At 30.4% G+C, this 13846-nt stretch overlaps 3 protein-coding genes across 4 annotated transcripts; 1 reads left to right on the forward strand and 2 right to left on the reverse strand.

Annotated features, from left to right (window-relative positions):
* Positions 1–1502: 1502 nt before the first annotated feature.
* LOC127743099 (B3 domain-containing protein REM19-like) lies at positions 1503–2466 on the reverse strand. Its single transcript, XM_052255752.1, has 3 exons — positions 2394–2466; positions 1962–2080; positions 1503–1802 (listed from the first exon to the last, which is right to left on the reverse strand). Exons 1-3 carry the CDS (start codon positions 2425–2427, stop codon positions 1503–1505), a joined length of 453 nt encoding a protein of 150 aa, XP_052111712.1. The 5' UTR covers positions 2428–2466.
* Positions 2467–5947: 3481 nt separating this feature from the next.
* Positions 5948–7936, forward strand: LOC107471689 (B3 domain-containing protein At5g18090-like). The gene is made up of 5 exons (XM_052255753.1): positions 5948–6007; positions 6058–6402; positions 6668–7133; positions 7383–7453; positions 7551–7936. The coding sequence occupies exons 1-5, from the start codon at positions 5948–5950 to the stop codon at positions 7794–7796; spliced, it is 1188 nt and encodes a 395-aa protein (XP_052111713.1). The 3' UTR covers positions 7797–7936.
* Positions 7937–8577: 641 nt separating this feature from the next.
* On the reverse strand, positions 8578–12973 carry LOC107471993 (probable disease resistance protein At4g27220). 2 transcript variants are annotated; one of them, XM_052255893.1, is made up of 5 exons: positions 12831–12973; positions 12368–12709; positions 11565–11693; positions 11399–11476; positions 8578–11365 (listed from the first exon to the last, which is right to left on the reverse strand). In XM_052255893.1, exons 2-5 carry the CDS (start codon positions 12696–12698, stop codon positions 8772–8774), a joined length of 3132 nt encoding a protein of 1043 aa, XP_052111853.1. In that variant the 5' UTR covers positions 12699–12709; positions 12831–12973; the 3' UTR covers positions 8578–8771. The 2 variants fall into 2 exon arrangements, with proteins under 2 accessions (XP_052111853.1, XP_015947043.1); XM_016091557.3 differs by having other exon boundaries at positions 8578–11476.
* Between the last annotated feature and the right edge of the window lie 873 nt (positions 12974–13846).

Below are 13846 nucleotides of genomic sequence, written 5' to 3' on the forward strand. Positions count from 1 at the left end.
ATGTAAATTCGAATTTCAATCAAATTCATATGATTTGCCAAAAAATAAAATTTAATTAAATTTAAATTAATGCGATTTTAATTAATTTTTAATTTAAATTAAATCGAATGAAAAATATAATTTAGATCGGTTTGAATTTAAAAATTCCTACCTGAGTTGAATTGCATTACACCAAAAAGCAAGATAGAAGAATAAGAGAAGAATTTTTTTATAGGAAAATATTTGGTAACTAAAAGAAACGTCAAAAATAGTCAAAATTTGTCTTATTTAATATTTATTAATTATTATTATAATTAATGATTTAAGTAGATTTTGCTTTACAAGTAATTTTTTTCCGACCGTATTTCTAACCCGTCGCGGATTGGAGTTCTATGTAAGAATTTCATATTTACTAATGGGTTATTGCATGCACAAGATCGAATTCAAATTCTCGACATTTATTTAAGTAGATTAATTAGCTAACTACTAAACCAACCAAACTTCATTTACTTCAGATATTATTACATTTTAAACTTTGGGGTAAATTATAAGAATAATTTTTTATAGAAAAATAACGAGAATTAATTTTTTTTGGTGACTAAATTAATTTTTAATTAATGATAAGTTAATATATTATTCTCTTTTAAATTTGTCTTGCTCTTTTTACCGTAACAATTTAAATTGTTAATGTTTGTTCATCCACTATTTTATTAAAATTGTTGGTTAAAAGAATAGTTTCAAACAAAAAATATACTTTATATAAAAAAATTAATACGCTAATAATAATAATACTAATTACATTAACAATAACAGGATGGATTTCATGTCCTTTTCATCTCATCACATTATTAATTTATTATCATTTAGCTAAAAAACAAACATTACTAATAACACAAAAAAATCTGTTAAAAACTGACACGGCATTATTTGTGGTGGGACCGTATTATATGCTATGCATCATGTCTCCCTTGGAAAAATGTATGTGTTGCAATGTATAAATTGATATTGATAACTAAATAGCATTGAATTGATATTAGTTGTAGTCCTCTTTCCCAATGTCCTCTCCTTTCTTTATTTCTTCCTTTTTTTAGTTCTTTCATATCCTCCAACATTAGTACATGATCCGATTCTCTTGTACCATAATAGTATCTTCTGCACCATTGTTTCTATTTGTCAGTTTATATGATCTTTTTTTATTAAAACCTTTTACTCTTTTGCTGCTAGCTTCTTTTGTTTGTTTTCTCCTTCTTTGGCAATACCTACCTAGCTAGCTAGTCCTATACATATAAAATAATTAATATATGCACATTGTATATAATTATATATTACTAACATGCTTATTAATACAAAGCTAATATGTTATATATATAATTAAGTTGACTATAATTAATAACTTAAACATAACATAATATAGTATTATCAAAGCAAAACAAAACCACCAAACTATAATAATAGTAGCATCATAATAAGTCATATATATAACACACAACCCAATATAGACAATAAACTAGCTTAGGGCATCATCATGGTGAATAGCTGCTACCAATGTGGTTCCGGTGAATTAGAACATTGAAGGTTGGTATGGTAGTGGAGCTACCATTAGAATTGTTGTTGTAAAGAAGCTCAAAGACACAAACATCATCCTTTTGTAACTTGTTTCCTTGGCTAAATTTGGCCCAACCCTTTTGCAATTTGTACTTCTTGTAAGGGACTCCATCTCCACTCCAAGTCTTAAACATCACTTTCCATGCCCTCCCATCCTCCACTCTTAGTAGGTACCCTCCTTCCTTCATGTACTTCCTTGCAAAATTAGATGGTATGGCCTAAATTATTATTATTCCCCAAAAAAAAAAAAAAAATTAATAGTGATATATTACTTAAAAAAAAATTAATTTCAATGTATTAATAGTGTTAAGAGTTACAATTTCATAATTGATTTTTTTAATAATGTGACTATATTATTAATTATCTTAATTACTTACCATGCATCTTCCTCCATTAATATATGAATCCCTCATGACAACCTCAAAATTGGGGTTACCATCTTGTCTCTCTTGTCTGTCTCTACTCTTTATAGCATCAGCAATACTCTTATTTTTCTCTACATATTAGTAGATTAGTGAAAGGGCATTGGTAATAAAAATTAAGATTAAAATATAAACTTAAATAAATGCTTTTAATTATATTGCATTAAAAATATATGATTTTTTATTTTGATATAATTTGGTCTATAAATATTTAAAAAATTTATTTTAAATCATGTCAATATTTAACTAAACAAACTAAGAACAAAAATGAAAAAACATATATTTTAAAAAAGATTAAAAAATTTTAAAACCATAAAATATAAAATAAAATTATAGCTCCACATAAAAGATATGAATTGAAAATCATATATAATATTAGTAATATACCTTTGAATTGATATTGATCATAGTGAACCTTCATAACATCATCATCACCATCACCATCACCATCATCATCAAAATCAAAATCATCATCATCATAATCAGCATAATTGAGTTCAGGGGAAGGGTAATCAATTTCAAGAGTAGTGTTATCAAATATTTGAACCCTAAAATATGAAGCATCAGGACAATATTTGAACAACAAAAGGTGGCCATGGGAGACAGAGTAGTGCTCAAGAAACTCTTTCCATTCCTTCCCAATAAACCAAATGGAACCATTAATATTGGTCCAATGCACTTTCTTTTGGTTGCCATTTACAACTTTCAGAATCACCGGATTTGGGAGTTTCAATCCACATTTGTTTGTGAATTCCGTTGGAAGCTTCTGTCAATTATTGAAGAACAACATAATTAACCATTCTTAATTATTGATAATATATATTTCTATAAATTGAATTTTTTTGTTCCAAAACAAATTACATAGAGCTTATAGCTAGGAGTTAATTGTTAAAGATATTTACTTCATATGATTATTGAATTCAATTTAATGGTGTAGTAACTAGTAATTAATAATTAATGATAAGTAACTAATATTTATATCGGATAAATGTTAAATCATGAAAATTCTCAATCTTGAGAATGAAAAATGTTTAGAGGGACAAGCAAATTTTATTAATTTTTTTTGGATAATTAATAATTAATAATTAAATAACTACTCGTATTTATATTGGATAAATGTTAAACATGGGAAATTCAAATTATTAATTTTTTTTCAAATAAACAACTTTAAGCACAGTCATAATAAAATCCCCTTAGCTTTTTCTTATAAGCAATAAGTTTATCACTTTTTTTTTACTCTGTTCGTTCAAATTAAATGTCATTGAATATATATCATAATAACAAAAAATCTTTGAAGATAAGCATAAATAAAAAATAATGCACCATATATTTATTAAATGGTAAGTAGTCATAGTTTACAATTTTTTCTGAACTAAAAGTTTAGCATGAACGACTATAAAAAGGAAAAAAAGAAAGAAGAGAAAGTTGAATTGAATTTGGTTATAAAAAAAATAGGTAAAGAAAAAATGAGTAACTAACAAGAGATATATTATATATGATAATAATATAATTAAATAAAAGAAATTATAAGAACTTACAATCTTCTCATCTCGAATATGCCAACGACAAATGATCTTGAAGAAACTAACAACACTATTAGTGGGTTCTCCTTGTTGATTAAAAGCCATAGATGAAAATTGAATCTATATAAGATATAACACACTTTTTAGTTTTTACTAAACAAATAAAATGCAACAGTGATAAAAATCAGTAAGCATATAATTAATTAGTTCTTGAATATTATATATTTTGACAAGGAAACAAACAAAAAAATATATTTGAGTCTTGTTACATAGTAACCCATTTTTTTTACTATTAGTTAGATGTACATGTGTTTTGTTTTTTTTCTAATTTCATGAAAATCCCAGCAACAAGTACACAAAAGCCATTTATTTTCTGTCTAAAATAAAGGAAAAAAAAAGAGAGTAAATAAAAACACAATTAGTTATAAAATGTATATTTTTTATTTTTATTTTTTGAGAAATAGGATGTATAAGATTGAATAAAAAAAAAAAAACAAGTTTATATATCTTTTTCTTGATTAAGATTATATTAAGATTAGCGCATACCTCAAGTTGGAGAGAGAATGAAGATGGAAGAGAGAGAGCTAGGTAGTAGTGAGAAGCAAGTAATGTAATAGTGTAAAGTCTTTATATAAGATTTCAATGCAAATATTCATAGTCTTTATTGTAAAGTTCTGTAGAAAGAAAGAAATGAGAATAAATAAATAAAAGACCAAAAAAGACAACAGATTCTGTACTAAAAAATCAAGGAAGAAAATTATTAAAGAAGGGAGAAAGCTTCACTCCTTTGTTGTGACTTGTGAGGTTGTCACTTTCTCATTCAATTGGTTACTTTGGAAACTTGACAGCCAAATGCCAAACACCACCTGCATTTTATTTTACTTTTTACGGTAAAAAAATATTGTTTATTAATTATAATAGGTGGGAACTGAAACGTGAGAAAATCAAAATCAAAATCAATTTTTAAATTGTTAAAAAAATTTTAGAAGTAATTATGAAATTAAGTTGTTATTAGAAGTCTAGTCACACATACATTTCATATTGTGATATATATATATGAAAGATTTGACTAATACTTATGGTCAACAATATACAATTTGTATGATCATATTAGTGGTGTTTTTTTGAAAATATAAATAGGTGGTTTAATTGGCTTAGTTTGATATGATGATAAAAGTTAAAATGTAGTCAGTTTAGAGAAAAAGTTGTAAGATTTTTTTTGTATGTGTTGTATTTGTATATTTATTTTGTATGCTAAATCGTTTGTCACTCTTTTAGTTATAAAATGATATCCAATTTTATAACTTTATTATAGCATATTTTTTTAGTAAAATATTTGCTATTTATTTGTGTCAATGGTATAAATTTTTTGGTTTTATTCGCAAATTCCGTTTTCTAACATGAAAGAGATTTAAACAAAATGTTCATATAAATAAATGAGGGATAAAAAGAGCCTAAAAAATTTGAAGAGCCAATATATGTAGTATATAATGTGTACAATGAAATTAAATTAAAATTAAAAATAAATTAGAGTCAATTAATTAATTTTTAATTACTTCATATTTAAAATTTAAAGGAAATTAGGATTGCCTAAGTAGAAATTAATAAGCTGGTTGTATATGATATGGATAATCTTGTGAGTTTAAATCAAATCTCAAGGATAATAAGAGATAGATCAAACAACCCATTTTATTTTCCATGATATATATGATATGATATGATATCTTGTGCTCTAATTAATAATTATTAAGCTAAGGTTAACCTAAACTTAATGCAACTTAGCTAGATTTAGATAGTGAGGGAAAAAAGAGTAGTACTGTTAGTACTCAGTAGTTACATTGTACAGTGTACACAGACACCGATCATAAAAGCCAAGTATTTAATTTCAGAATGAGACAGAACTATTAATTTATTTGAATAATTGATTAATTTCTCAACAAACTCATCACACTAGTTGGCTAGTCTTCTTTTTTGTTTTGAATACATAGCATGCATGTAGTGTGTTATTTAGGGTAGTTACAGGTGCAGAGTAGTACAATAATAACATTATATTCACCAACAAAGAAAAAGGAAAAATTCAAAGATTGGAACCAAAAAACAAGATAACCCTAAAATGGAAAGGGCACAGAAGATCAGATAAGATAGTACAACAAAATCGGATCTCATGTAAATTTTTGTTTATTAATTAATTGATTTTATAGTATTTATTTATTTATTTATATTATGCATGAAATATATAAGCAACTTTCTATACCAGAGTTTTATACTTCAGAATGCTAAGTAGTTATAAAGCAAAAAAAGAATGAGAGAAAATTGAAGCAAAGAGAAAAGAAGATTTGGATCTTCTTCTTCATCTTCTGGATCTTCTCCTTCTTCTTCAACCTAGCTTCTTTTACTTCTTCTTTTTAACTACTCACAATGCCTTTACATGAAAGAGGTTTCTTTAAAGTTCTTGTTCAAAGCTTTAAGCATGAGTTGGTAAATTTTCTTTTTCTTTCTTTTCATAATATATAGATAATATTAATTAGTTATTATTAACATGCTTGCTTTGGTTACAGAAAATTCCTAAAGTTTTTGTGAAAGAATATTGGAGAGGAGTATCAAATCCTATAGTGTTAAAGCTACCAAACACTCTTAAACAAAGAGTATATTGGATTCAAAAGAATGAAGGTGAAATTTGGTTGGAAGAAGGTTGGGATCAAGTTGTGAAGGATTTTGGCTTAGAATATTCTCAGTTTTTGACTTTTGATTATAAAGGATGGTCTTGCTTTGAAGTCAAAATATATCCTATGAAGGATTCTGAGATAATGCCTCCTCATCATCAAATATGTTTCTTTCAGATTCTTGCTCACAACAAGTTTTACCAAAAGCTGGTAATTTCTATTCTTTTTTTTTTATTTAAATATTGTTAGGGTTAATTGCACTTTTATAAGGTTGAATATTATGTTGATTTAATTATAATTGTTGTTATCATGTGCAAATTCATGTTTTAAAATTTCTTAAACATGATACTTTAAACATTCTGAAGTTACATATGCATAACTGATAAGAAATAGATTTCAATTAATTATCTCCTATGTATGTGAATGGTTACATATATAGTTACTAATTATGTTTATTTTTATTTTATTGTTATAGATGATTCCTAAATGTGCAAATGAATATTGGAAAAGAATGTCAAACCCTATAAAATTGGTATTACCTTGTGGTAGTGTTGAGAGGAAAGTGATGTGGACCAAAAGAGGAGAAAATATTTGGTTGGAACAAGGTTGGGAAAAGGTTGTGGAGTTGTGTGGTTTGAGTTATGAGTGGTTGTTGACTTTTGACTACAATGGAAGGTCTAGTTTTGAAGTCAAAGTATATGATACCACTGGTTTAAGGGTAGCTTATTATAATTTTGATGAGTATGATGTTGAGAATAATAAAGATGTTGATGAAACTGAGAGCGATGATGATGATGATGATGATGATGATGATGATGATGATGATGATGATGATGATGATGATGAGGATGATGATGATTTTGCTGATGATTATTGTGATGAAGAATATCATCATTATGAGTTTGTTCAAGAACACTTCAAGAGAAAGAAGATCAACACAGGTAAAATATAATAAGAGCTAGTTCATAACTTAAAAAGAAATTATTATCTTAATCTTTTACTTTAATACTCAAGATAAAAACAAAACTTAAGTGACTCTTTTGTGATTATCTATATATGTTTTGGTATTTGATTATATTGTATGGTTCAAATATAAAATTGGATCAAGCTTTCACTTTTTTTCACCATATTATTTATCATTTTTAATTAGTATATGTCTTTTCCATATTAATCTATTTTGATCATTGAAGTTAATGGGAGCAATAGGAATCCCAGTTTCAAGATTCGAATTCAAGAATCATATGTTGAGTCAAGATGCGTGGTAAGTAGTTTATGGATTGTTGTTTTGTGTTATGTTGTCTTTCACTCATTGGAAACTAACCACATTAATCATTGGAAAACATGTAACGTTTTTGTAGGCAATACCAGCAACGTTTGCAAGGAAGCATTTGGAGGAAGGACCGATTCGTATGATTGTGGGTAACAGAGCTTGGACTGTGTGCTACAAAACTTGGAGAGGAAGGGCCAGATATCGCAAACACAAATTGCAAAGTGGGTGGCTCAGATTTAGAAGAGAGAACAATTTAGAGGTTGGTGATGTTTGTGTCTTTGAGTTAATTAGCAAATTTCCTCAGACAATGATCGTCAGAGTGCAGAGTGGATGATCTTTTTATTTACGGATTTACCCTTTTCTTGTTATGTATTTGGTGCTTGTGCGTGTGGTGGCTTTAGTGTGATGGTTTAGTTTGTAAATTGACAATTTAATCAAGTGGGTAATTCTAGTTTTTTTCCTTAGTTATTAAGAAAAGTGGCTAGTTAACTACTCAAATTTCTGTATTTTGTTGTTGTTTTTGTGTGTTTACAATTTGTACTCTTAGCTACTAATTTGCTAGCTTCTAGTTAATTATAAACATCACACTACTGTTTTAATGCAAAATTTCTTTTTAAGGCATCAATAGAATTTGTTATAGTCTATTATTTTTCATTTTACAAGTGTTCTTATTCAAATCTGATAAACTGTATGGACTACTGGAAAAGGAGATTGGAAAAGATTTCACATTTTTATAGTTGGGTCGGGAGAAGAAAAGGGGAAGAATAATACAACCAAAACGGACCCATTTGGCAAATATAATCCAGAGAAAATTAATCATCAATAATAGCAACAGAAGAATATAGTTTTTGTACAATTAGAAGATGAAGATTGATACGTAGCCAAAAACTGATAAAGAAAATTCAATAGGACAGTAGTATAAATTTTACATTCATTATGTGCATGTGCATGTGCATAAGAGAGAAAATATGGCTATAAGTTTAATTTCTGATGTAATGTACATGTAGCAAAAGGTTCCATTGTTCTGATTGAATCCTAGTAGGTTAAATACTTTTATGTACAAATAAAACAAAAATATCTAGTTTCCCAAAGAGAGTGAATAAACAGAAGCTGTATTTGCAGAAGAAATGAGCAATTGATTATTTGATGAAAAAGTAAAAAGTTAGGACAATGGAAGTGAATAGCACTTTGGAGAAAGCAAACTAAAGAAGTGTTCATAGTACTAATCGACATTACACATTCAATGAATATCGTATTTTAATATAGACTCAGAAGTTGAAGGACATTGCTTGTGCCAAAGGTGGGATTATCATAGTTTCGGACAGAAGTGGACCCAAACTTTTGCAGGAAATTCAGAGACTCTAATGCTGCCGCACACACTCACCAATTCTGGCAGTTCCCATAAATCCAATAGCTTGAATGAGTTGGGGAACGTAATTGGGAGATCAGGATCATCCTCGCTCATCCCCGTTGCAAATACCTCTTTCATTGACTTACAACTTTCTACTTTTATACACTCTAGTTTTGGGAATTTTGCAAGTGCCGCAGCTCCCATCAACCTTTCTATCCTATCACAATTCGAGATCTTCAATTGACTCAAGTTGGGCAAACCTATGAATTCGTCTTCTTCACTCCAGATGGCGTCTAGTCTTTCCAAGTTAAATAGCTCCAAAGATTGAAGGTTTTGGAGATGTTGGCAGAAGGAACAGCGACCAGACATACAACACAATCTCTCCAATTTTGGGCAATCCCTCACTTTTATCTCCCTCAGTGAAGAAGGAGCTTTGAATGACAAAGCTCCACATAAGTCTCCGCTCCACTGTTTATTATTAATTATATCCAATTGGTCAAGGTCACTTGGCAGCAAAAATTCAAATCCTTCGAAATCCTCGACAGTTATGAACTTCCTTTTCCTCCCAGTAATGTCAGGTTTCGAAAACATACCCGAATATCGGAAACCGATATGATAATATTTGAGTCCACCATCTCTGTTGAGGATATTTTCCACAAAATCAGCCAAGTGCTTAGCTACCTGAAAATAGCCTACAAAATATTCCAACCTACTCATCATGCCATGCACAATTTCTACTTCTCCTCTTAGAGATGTTATCTGGAGATTAAGGTATTGCACGTTAGTCAAACCAAATATCACAGACCATTCTACACACACGAGTTTTCTATTATTAGATAGATCAAGCCATCTCAACTTGGTCAGTACCTTCAACCCATCAGGCAATTCCTTAATTGATGTCCCTGAAATGACCAATCTTGAAAGCTCCTGCAGATTCCCCAATGGAGGCACAGATTCTAATGAGTGACAACTTTGGAGCAACAATGATTTAAGGCACCTCAAACTAGACAATGAATTCGGCAAGGATGTTAACTTTTTATTGTAGGATAAATCAAGTAGAGTTAGAGCCTTAATGCGGTAGAAAAAACAATCTGGAATATATGTAATCATATTTTTACTAAAGTTCAAGGTGGACAACTGCGGACACTCTGGTGATGTGCCCTCTGGAATTTCTTCTATACGATTGTCCATCAATGAAACTTTCTCCAAAAGTGGTGCCCACTCCTGCATCTCAGGGATATTATGTAAACTTTTCCCACATCTCAGCATGAACCTTCCCTTCATAATATGACTTGCCATCTCCCTCAATAAGCCATGCATATGCAAATCACTGGAATCAGGATCCCACAAACAATCTATCAATGAATGGCTCTTGAGTTTAGCTACTATTGCTTTCCCCTGGACAAATATTTTTTCCAAACTACTTGTTGATTGTATTAACCCTTCATCAACGAGATTCATAATAAACACATCATCTGAAACCTCACTGTATAATGCATGTTGCAAGAAACAATTTTGAATAGTCTTGTCTGCCAGGTGGTCATAGCTTCGTTTTAATACCTTTATAACCTCTTCTTCCATGTCTTCTTCCATTGATGAATCTTCAAGTTTGCTTAGTGCATGTCTCCATATATTGATGTCATCATTTACCCCTTTCATCAATCTTGCCATCACAGTAATTCCAAGTGGCAAGCCCTCACACATCTTTACAACAGATTTTGCAGTATTTTCCACTTCATCGGAAAGGCTTGCAGGCCTTCCATCACATCCTAGGTTTAGCAAAAATAATTCCCAATCTTGTTCTTTCACCGGTAAAGGTTTCATTTCTATTACATTACTTGTCGGGCAATCCATTTGTCTGAACACATGCTTTAGACGACTTGTTAAAATCAATTTGATCCCATTTATTTTGAGCGGAATTCCCACCTTCTGTAGATCAATATAATTCCAAACATCATCCAAGATAAAAATTGATCTATCTATCTTCTCCAGTGCAGATGACAGAATTTCTGCCCTGTCTGTTATCTCATCATCATCATCAAGCTTTTCACCTATCCTATTGGCAATGGAGTTTTGCAATTTAAGAATGCTAAAATCTTGGGATACTGTGACCCAAAATACATTCTCAAAATTAAAACTCTTGTTCCGTCTTATTTGATTCCTAAAGTGAGTTGCTAGCCACGTTTTTCCTACTCCTCCCATTCCACATACACCGATGAAGAAGACATTGTCATCCCTTAGAAGTTTTCGCATCTCTGTGAAATATGCGTCCATAAGATCCTCCTCATCATTACAGCAGACAGGTTTCGCATCCTCCAGCAAGTACAATCTGCAACGTAAATCATGTGTTTTCATTTGAAGGTCTTGCAAAGCATCCTGAGGGAACGAGTCAATTATGTCACGAGCTTCTTTTTTAAAGTCTCCCGCTTTCTTTAACCAATCATCGGCTTCTTCTCTTTCACGCTTCTTCTTACCACAATACTCCAGCCACTGCAGTTCTTCTTTAACTTCTTCTTCCGAGCCGGTTAATTCATCAACCAAGTCACGTAGTTCTTCAATGTCAGTTTCAAAACCACTGCTACCACTTTCCAGAACCTCATCTTCAATGTCAGTTTCAAAACCACTGCTACCACCTTCCAGAACCTCATCTGAATGTGGCAAACCTGTTTATTTGAAAATAATAATTGAAAGGAGCAAACACGTGATGATTATTATAAGCTCTTGGTAGCCAGAACAAGGGAGGTAGCGTACCTTCCACCATATTGCTGGGTCCGGCCACATCATTTTGATCTATTGGACCGTCAAAGCAAGCAGATATCGTATTAGGATGACCTTCAGCCTCTTCATGGTAGGGATTCATAGGATCCGCAAGTTCAATACCTTGTTTAAGCAATACCAAATCAATTACCAACTTAATTAACTCACGTTCATAGTCGACAATTATTTTGAAACATATTTCTTTTTAGGACAAATATATCAAAACACACGGAGGATTTTACTACTAGTATTTGTATTTTAGTTAATAATAAACGGTAATCTATCAAAATTGTACTGTTTTTTCATTCGCACACAAAAATACTTTACTTTTGTTAACGAAAAAGATATTCTCAACGTATTTTAAAATATGACAAAAATATTTAATATTAAAATTAAAAATATTTTAAAGATTAAATTTTGATATAATTTTTTATAAGTATAATTAAAAAATACGATAATTTTATTCTTAATAAATAAAAAAAATCTAAGGGTCGAATTTTTTAAATAATTATTTAAATATTTTTATAAAATTTTAGATCAAATAAATAAATATGCAAAATTCTTGATGGATTTTTTTTGTCGTCATGAGATTGTTCTTGTCGCGTATCCAAAAATCAGCATATCCAAAATTCGAGAGTGTAGTTTCAGTTTCAGTAGTTTAACCCGCAATAAATGTAAAAATGAACTCTAGGGAATCTATTTTGCCTTAAAAAGTGGACTTACTAAGTCTTTATTATGACATAAGCACATGTGTAATACACAAGAAGCAATCATAATGATAGAGAATATTTATGTACCTGTTAATGAATCCAATCCATTTGGATCTTCCAATTGATTACTTGAGGCAGGCAACACACCATTGTTTAAACCGAGTTCATTTGGAGCTTCCACTTGATTACTTGAACCAGGCAACATAGAATTGTTTACTCCTTCATTAGCAAGAAGGTCGTGACGACGAGGACATAAAGTGATATTCCCCTTCCCTTTTGTAATTCCCAGATGCTCATTAATTCTTGTAGCGCCTCCCCCATATCTCTTGCCACAGCGATTGCACAACCACTTCCTCTCCTTCTCACTCTCTCCTATTATAGTAACTTGATTCCAGATGGGATTTTTCGGTCTACCCATAATCAATTTTCCTAAACCAAACAAACAATTCAACTTTAAAAGTTCGTCAAAATACTATGCTATGCTTGCTAGTTTCAATTTTACCAGAGATCTATGATATACGATAAACAAAGAGAAGAATCAAATACATACCCTTGAAACTGCAGAAATCCTTTTCGGAGATCAGAACCGAGTCTTGCTTTGTGACTTGTGAGAAAAGTAGAGGAAGTTCTCTTGTATTTTAATTTTTAATTTGTAAATGGCGGAGACCAAGACTTTGCAGTAACGTGAAATTTGCGCAAATGCAAAAAAATTCAAATTATTGTAAAATAATAAATAAAAAAAGGTATAATACGAAACATATAAAACGCTGGTATAATACGAAAAATATAAAACGCTGGTATTAATATGCTTAAGGAGACCATTTCGATAGAGACACTAAAAATATCTCCTTTTTTAAAGATATTTATGTTATGAAATAACTAAATAAGGAAGATAAAATAAAGAAATATAAATGAAAGATTCTAGTATTAATATAATTAGCTCAATAGAAATTATTCTTATATTTATAAGTAGTAACAAAAGAAAGAGAAAGAAAAACTATTAGTAGAGAATAAAGAGAAAGAGAGGAGATTTTATTGATTGTGTGTGTCTTCCTCTTTGCCTCAGTACATGTATTTATAGGCATACAAAGTTTACATTTCAAACTTCATTTATTTCTTTCAACATAGGGAAAATGTGCCCTCATAAATGGGCATCCATCACCCTTATCCATCCTCGTCATAACACTCCCCATTGGATGACCATTTAGGATTATTGCCTCATTAAAACCTTACTAAAGAAAAACCCAGTGGGAAAAAACCTTAGTGAATGAAAAAGAGTACAATATCCTTTAGTGATGGGGACTGCCTCATTAAAAACCTTGTCAAGAAAAACCCAATGGGAAAAAAACCTGACCAAGGAAAAAAGAGTACAGTCTCCCCCTCTTGCCGACATCATTTAACGTCTCGAAATCGGCGCATCCCAATCTTATGTACCAATCTTTCAAAGGAGGATTTTGGGAGTGACTTTGTAAATAAATCTGCCAGATTGTCACTTGAACGGATCTGTTGGACATCAATTGTCCCTTGATTTTGAAGGTCATGAGTGAAGAAGAATTTGGGAGAAAT

This window comes from Arachis duranensis, chromosome 10 (assembly GCF_000817695.3).
Source record: "Arachis duranensis cultivar V14167 chromosome 10, aradu.V14167.gnm2.J7QH, whole genome shotgun sequence".
In the NCBI taxonomy this organism is placed as follows: Eukaryota; Viridiplantae; Streptophyta; class Magnoliopsida; order Fabales; family Fabaceae; genus Arachis; species Arachis duranensis.

Excerpts from the sequence above, each read along its gene's own strand:
- LOC127743099 (XM_052255752.1), bottom strand. The coding sequence starts at position 2,427 with ATGAAGGTTCACTATGATCAATATCAATTCAAAG. Across the intron at positions 2,081-2,393 it reads TGATCAATATCAATTCAAAG|AGAAAAATAAGAGTATTGCT; the intron begins GTATATTACTAA and ends ACTAATATGTAG. Across the intron at positions 1,803-1,961 it reads TTAATGGAGGAAGATGCATG|GCCATACCATCTAATTTTGC; the intron begins GTAAGTAATTAA and ends ATAATAATTTAG.
- LOC107471689 (XM_052255753.1), top strand. The coding sequence starts at position 5,948 with ATGCCTTTACATGAAAGAGGTTTCTTTAAAGTTCTTGTTCAAAGCTTT. Across the intron at positions 6,403-6,667 it reads ACAAGTTTTACCAAAAGCTG|ATGATTCCTAAATGTGCAAA; the intron begins GTAATTTCTATT and ends TTATTGTTATAG. Across the intron at positions 7,454-7,550 it reads ATGTTGAGTCAAGATGCGTG|GCAATACCAGCAACGTTTGC; the intron begins GTAAGTAGTTTA and ends ACGTTTTTGTAG.
- LOC107471993 (XM_016091557.3), bottom strand. The coding sequence starts at position 12,698 with ATGGGTAGACCGAAAAATCCCATCTGGAATCAAGTTACTATAATAGGA. Across the intron at positions 11,694-12,367 it reads TGGATTGGATTCATTAACAG|GTATTGAACTTGCGGATCCT; the intron begins GTACATAAATAT and ends TGCTTAAACAAG. Across the intron at positions 11,477-11,564 it reads ACCCAGCAATATGGTGGAAG|GTTTGCCACATTCAGATGAG; the intron begins GTACGCTACCTC and ends TCAAATAAACAG.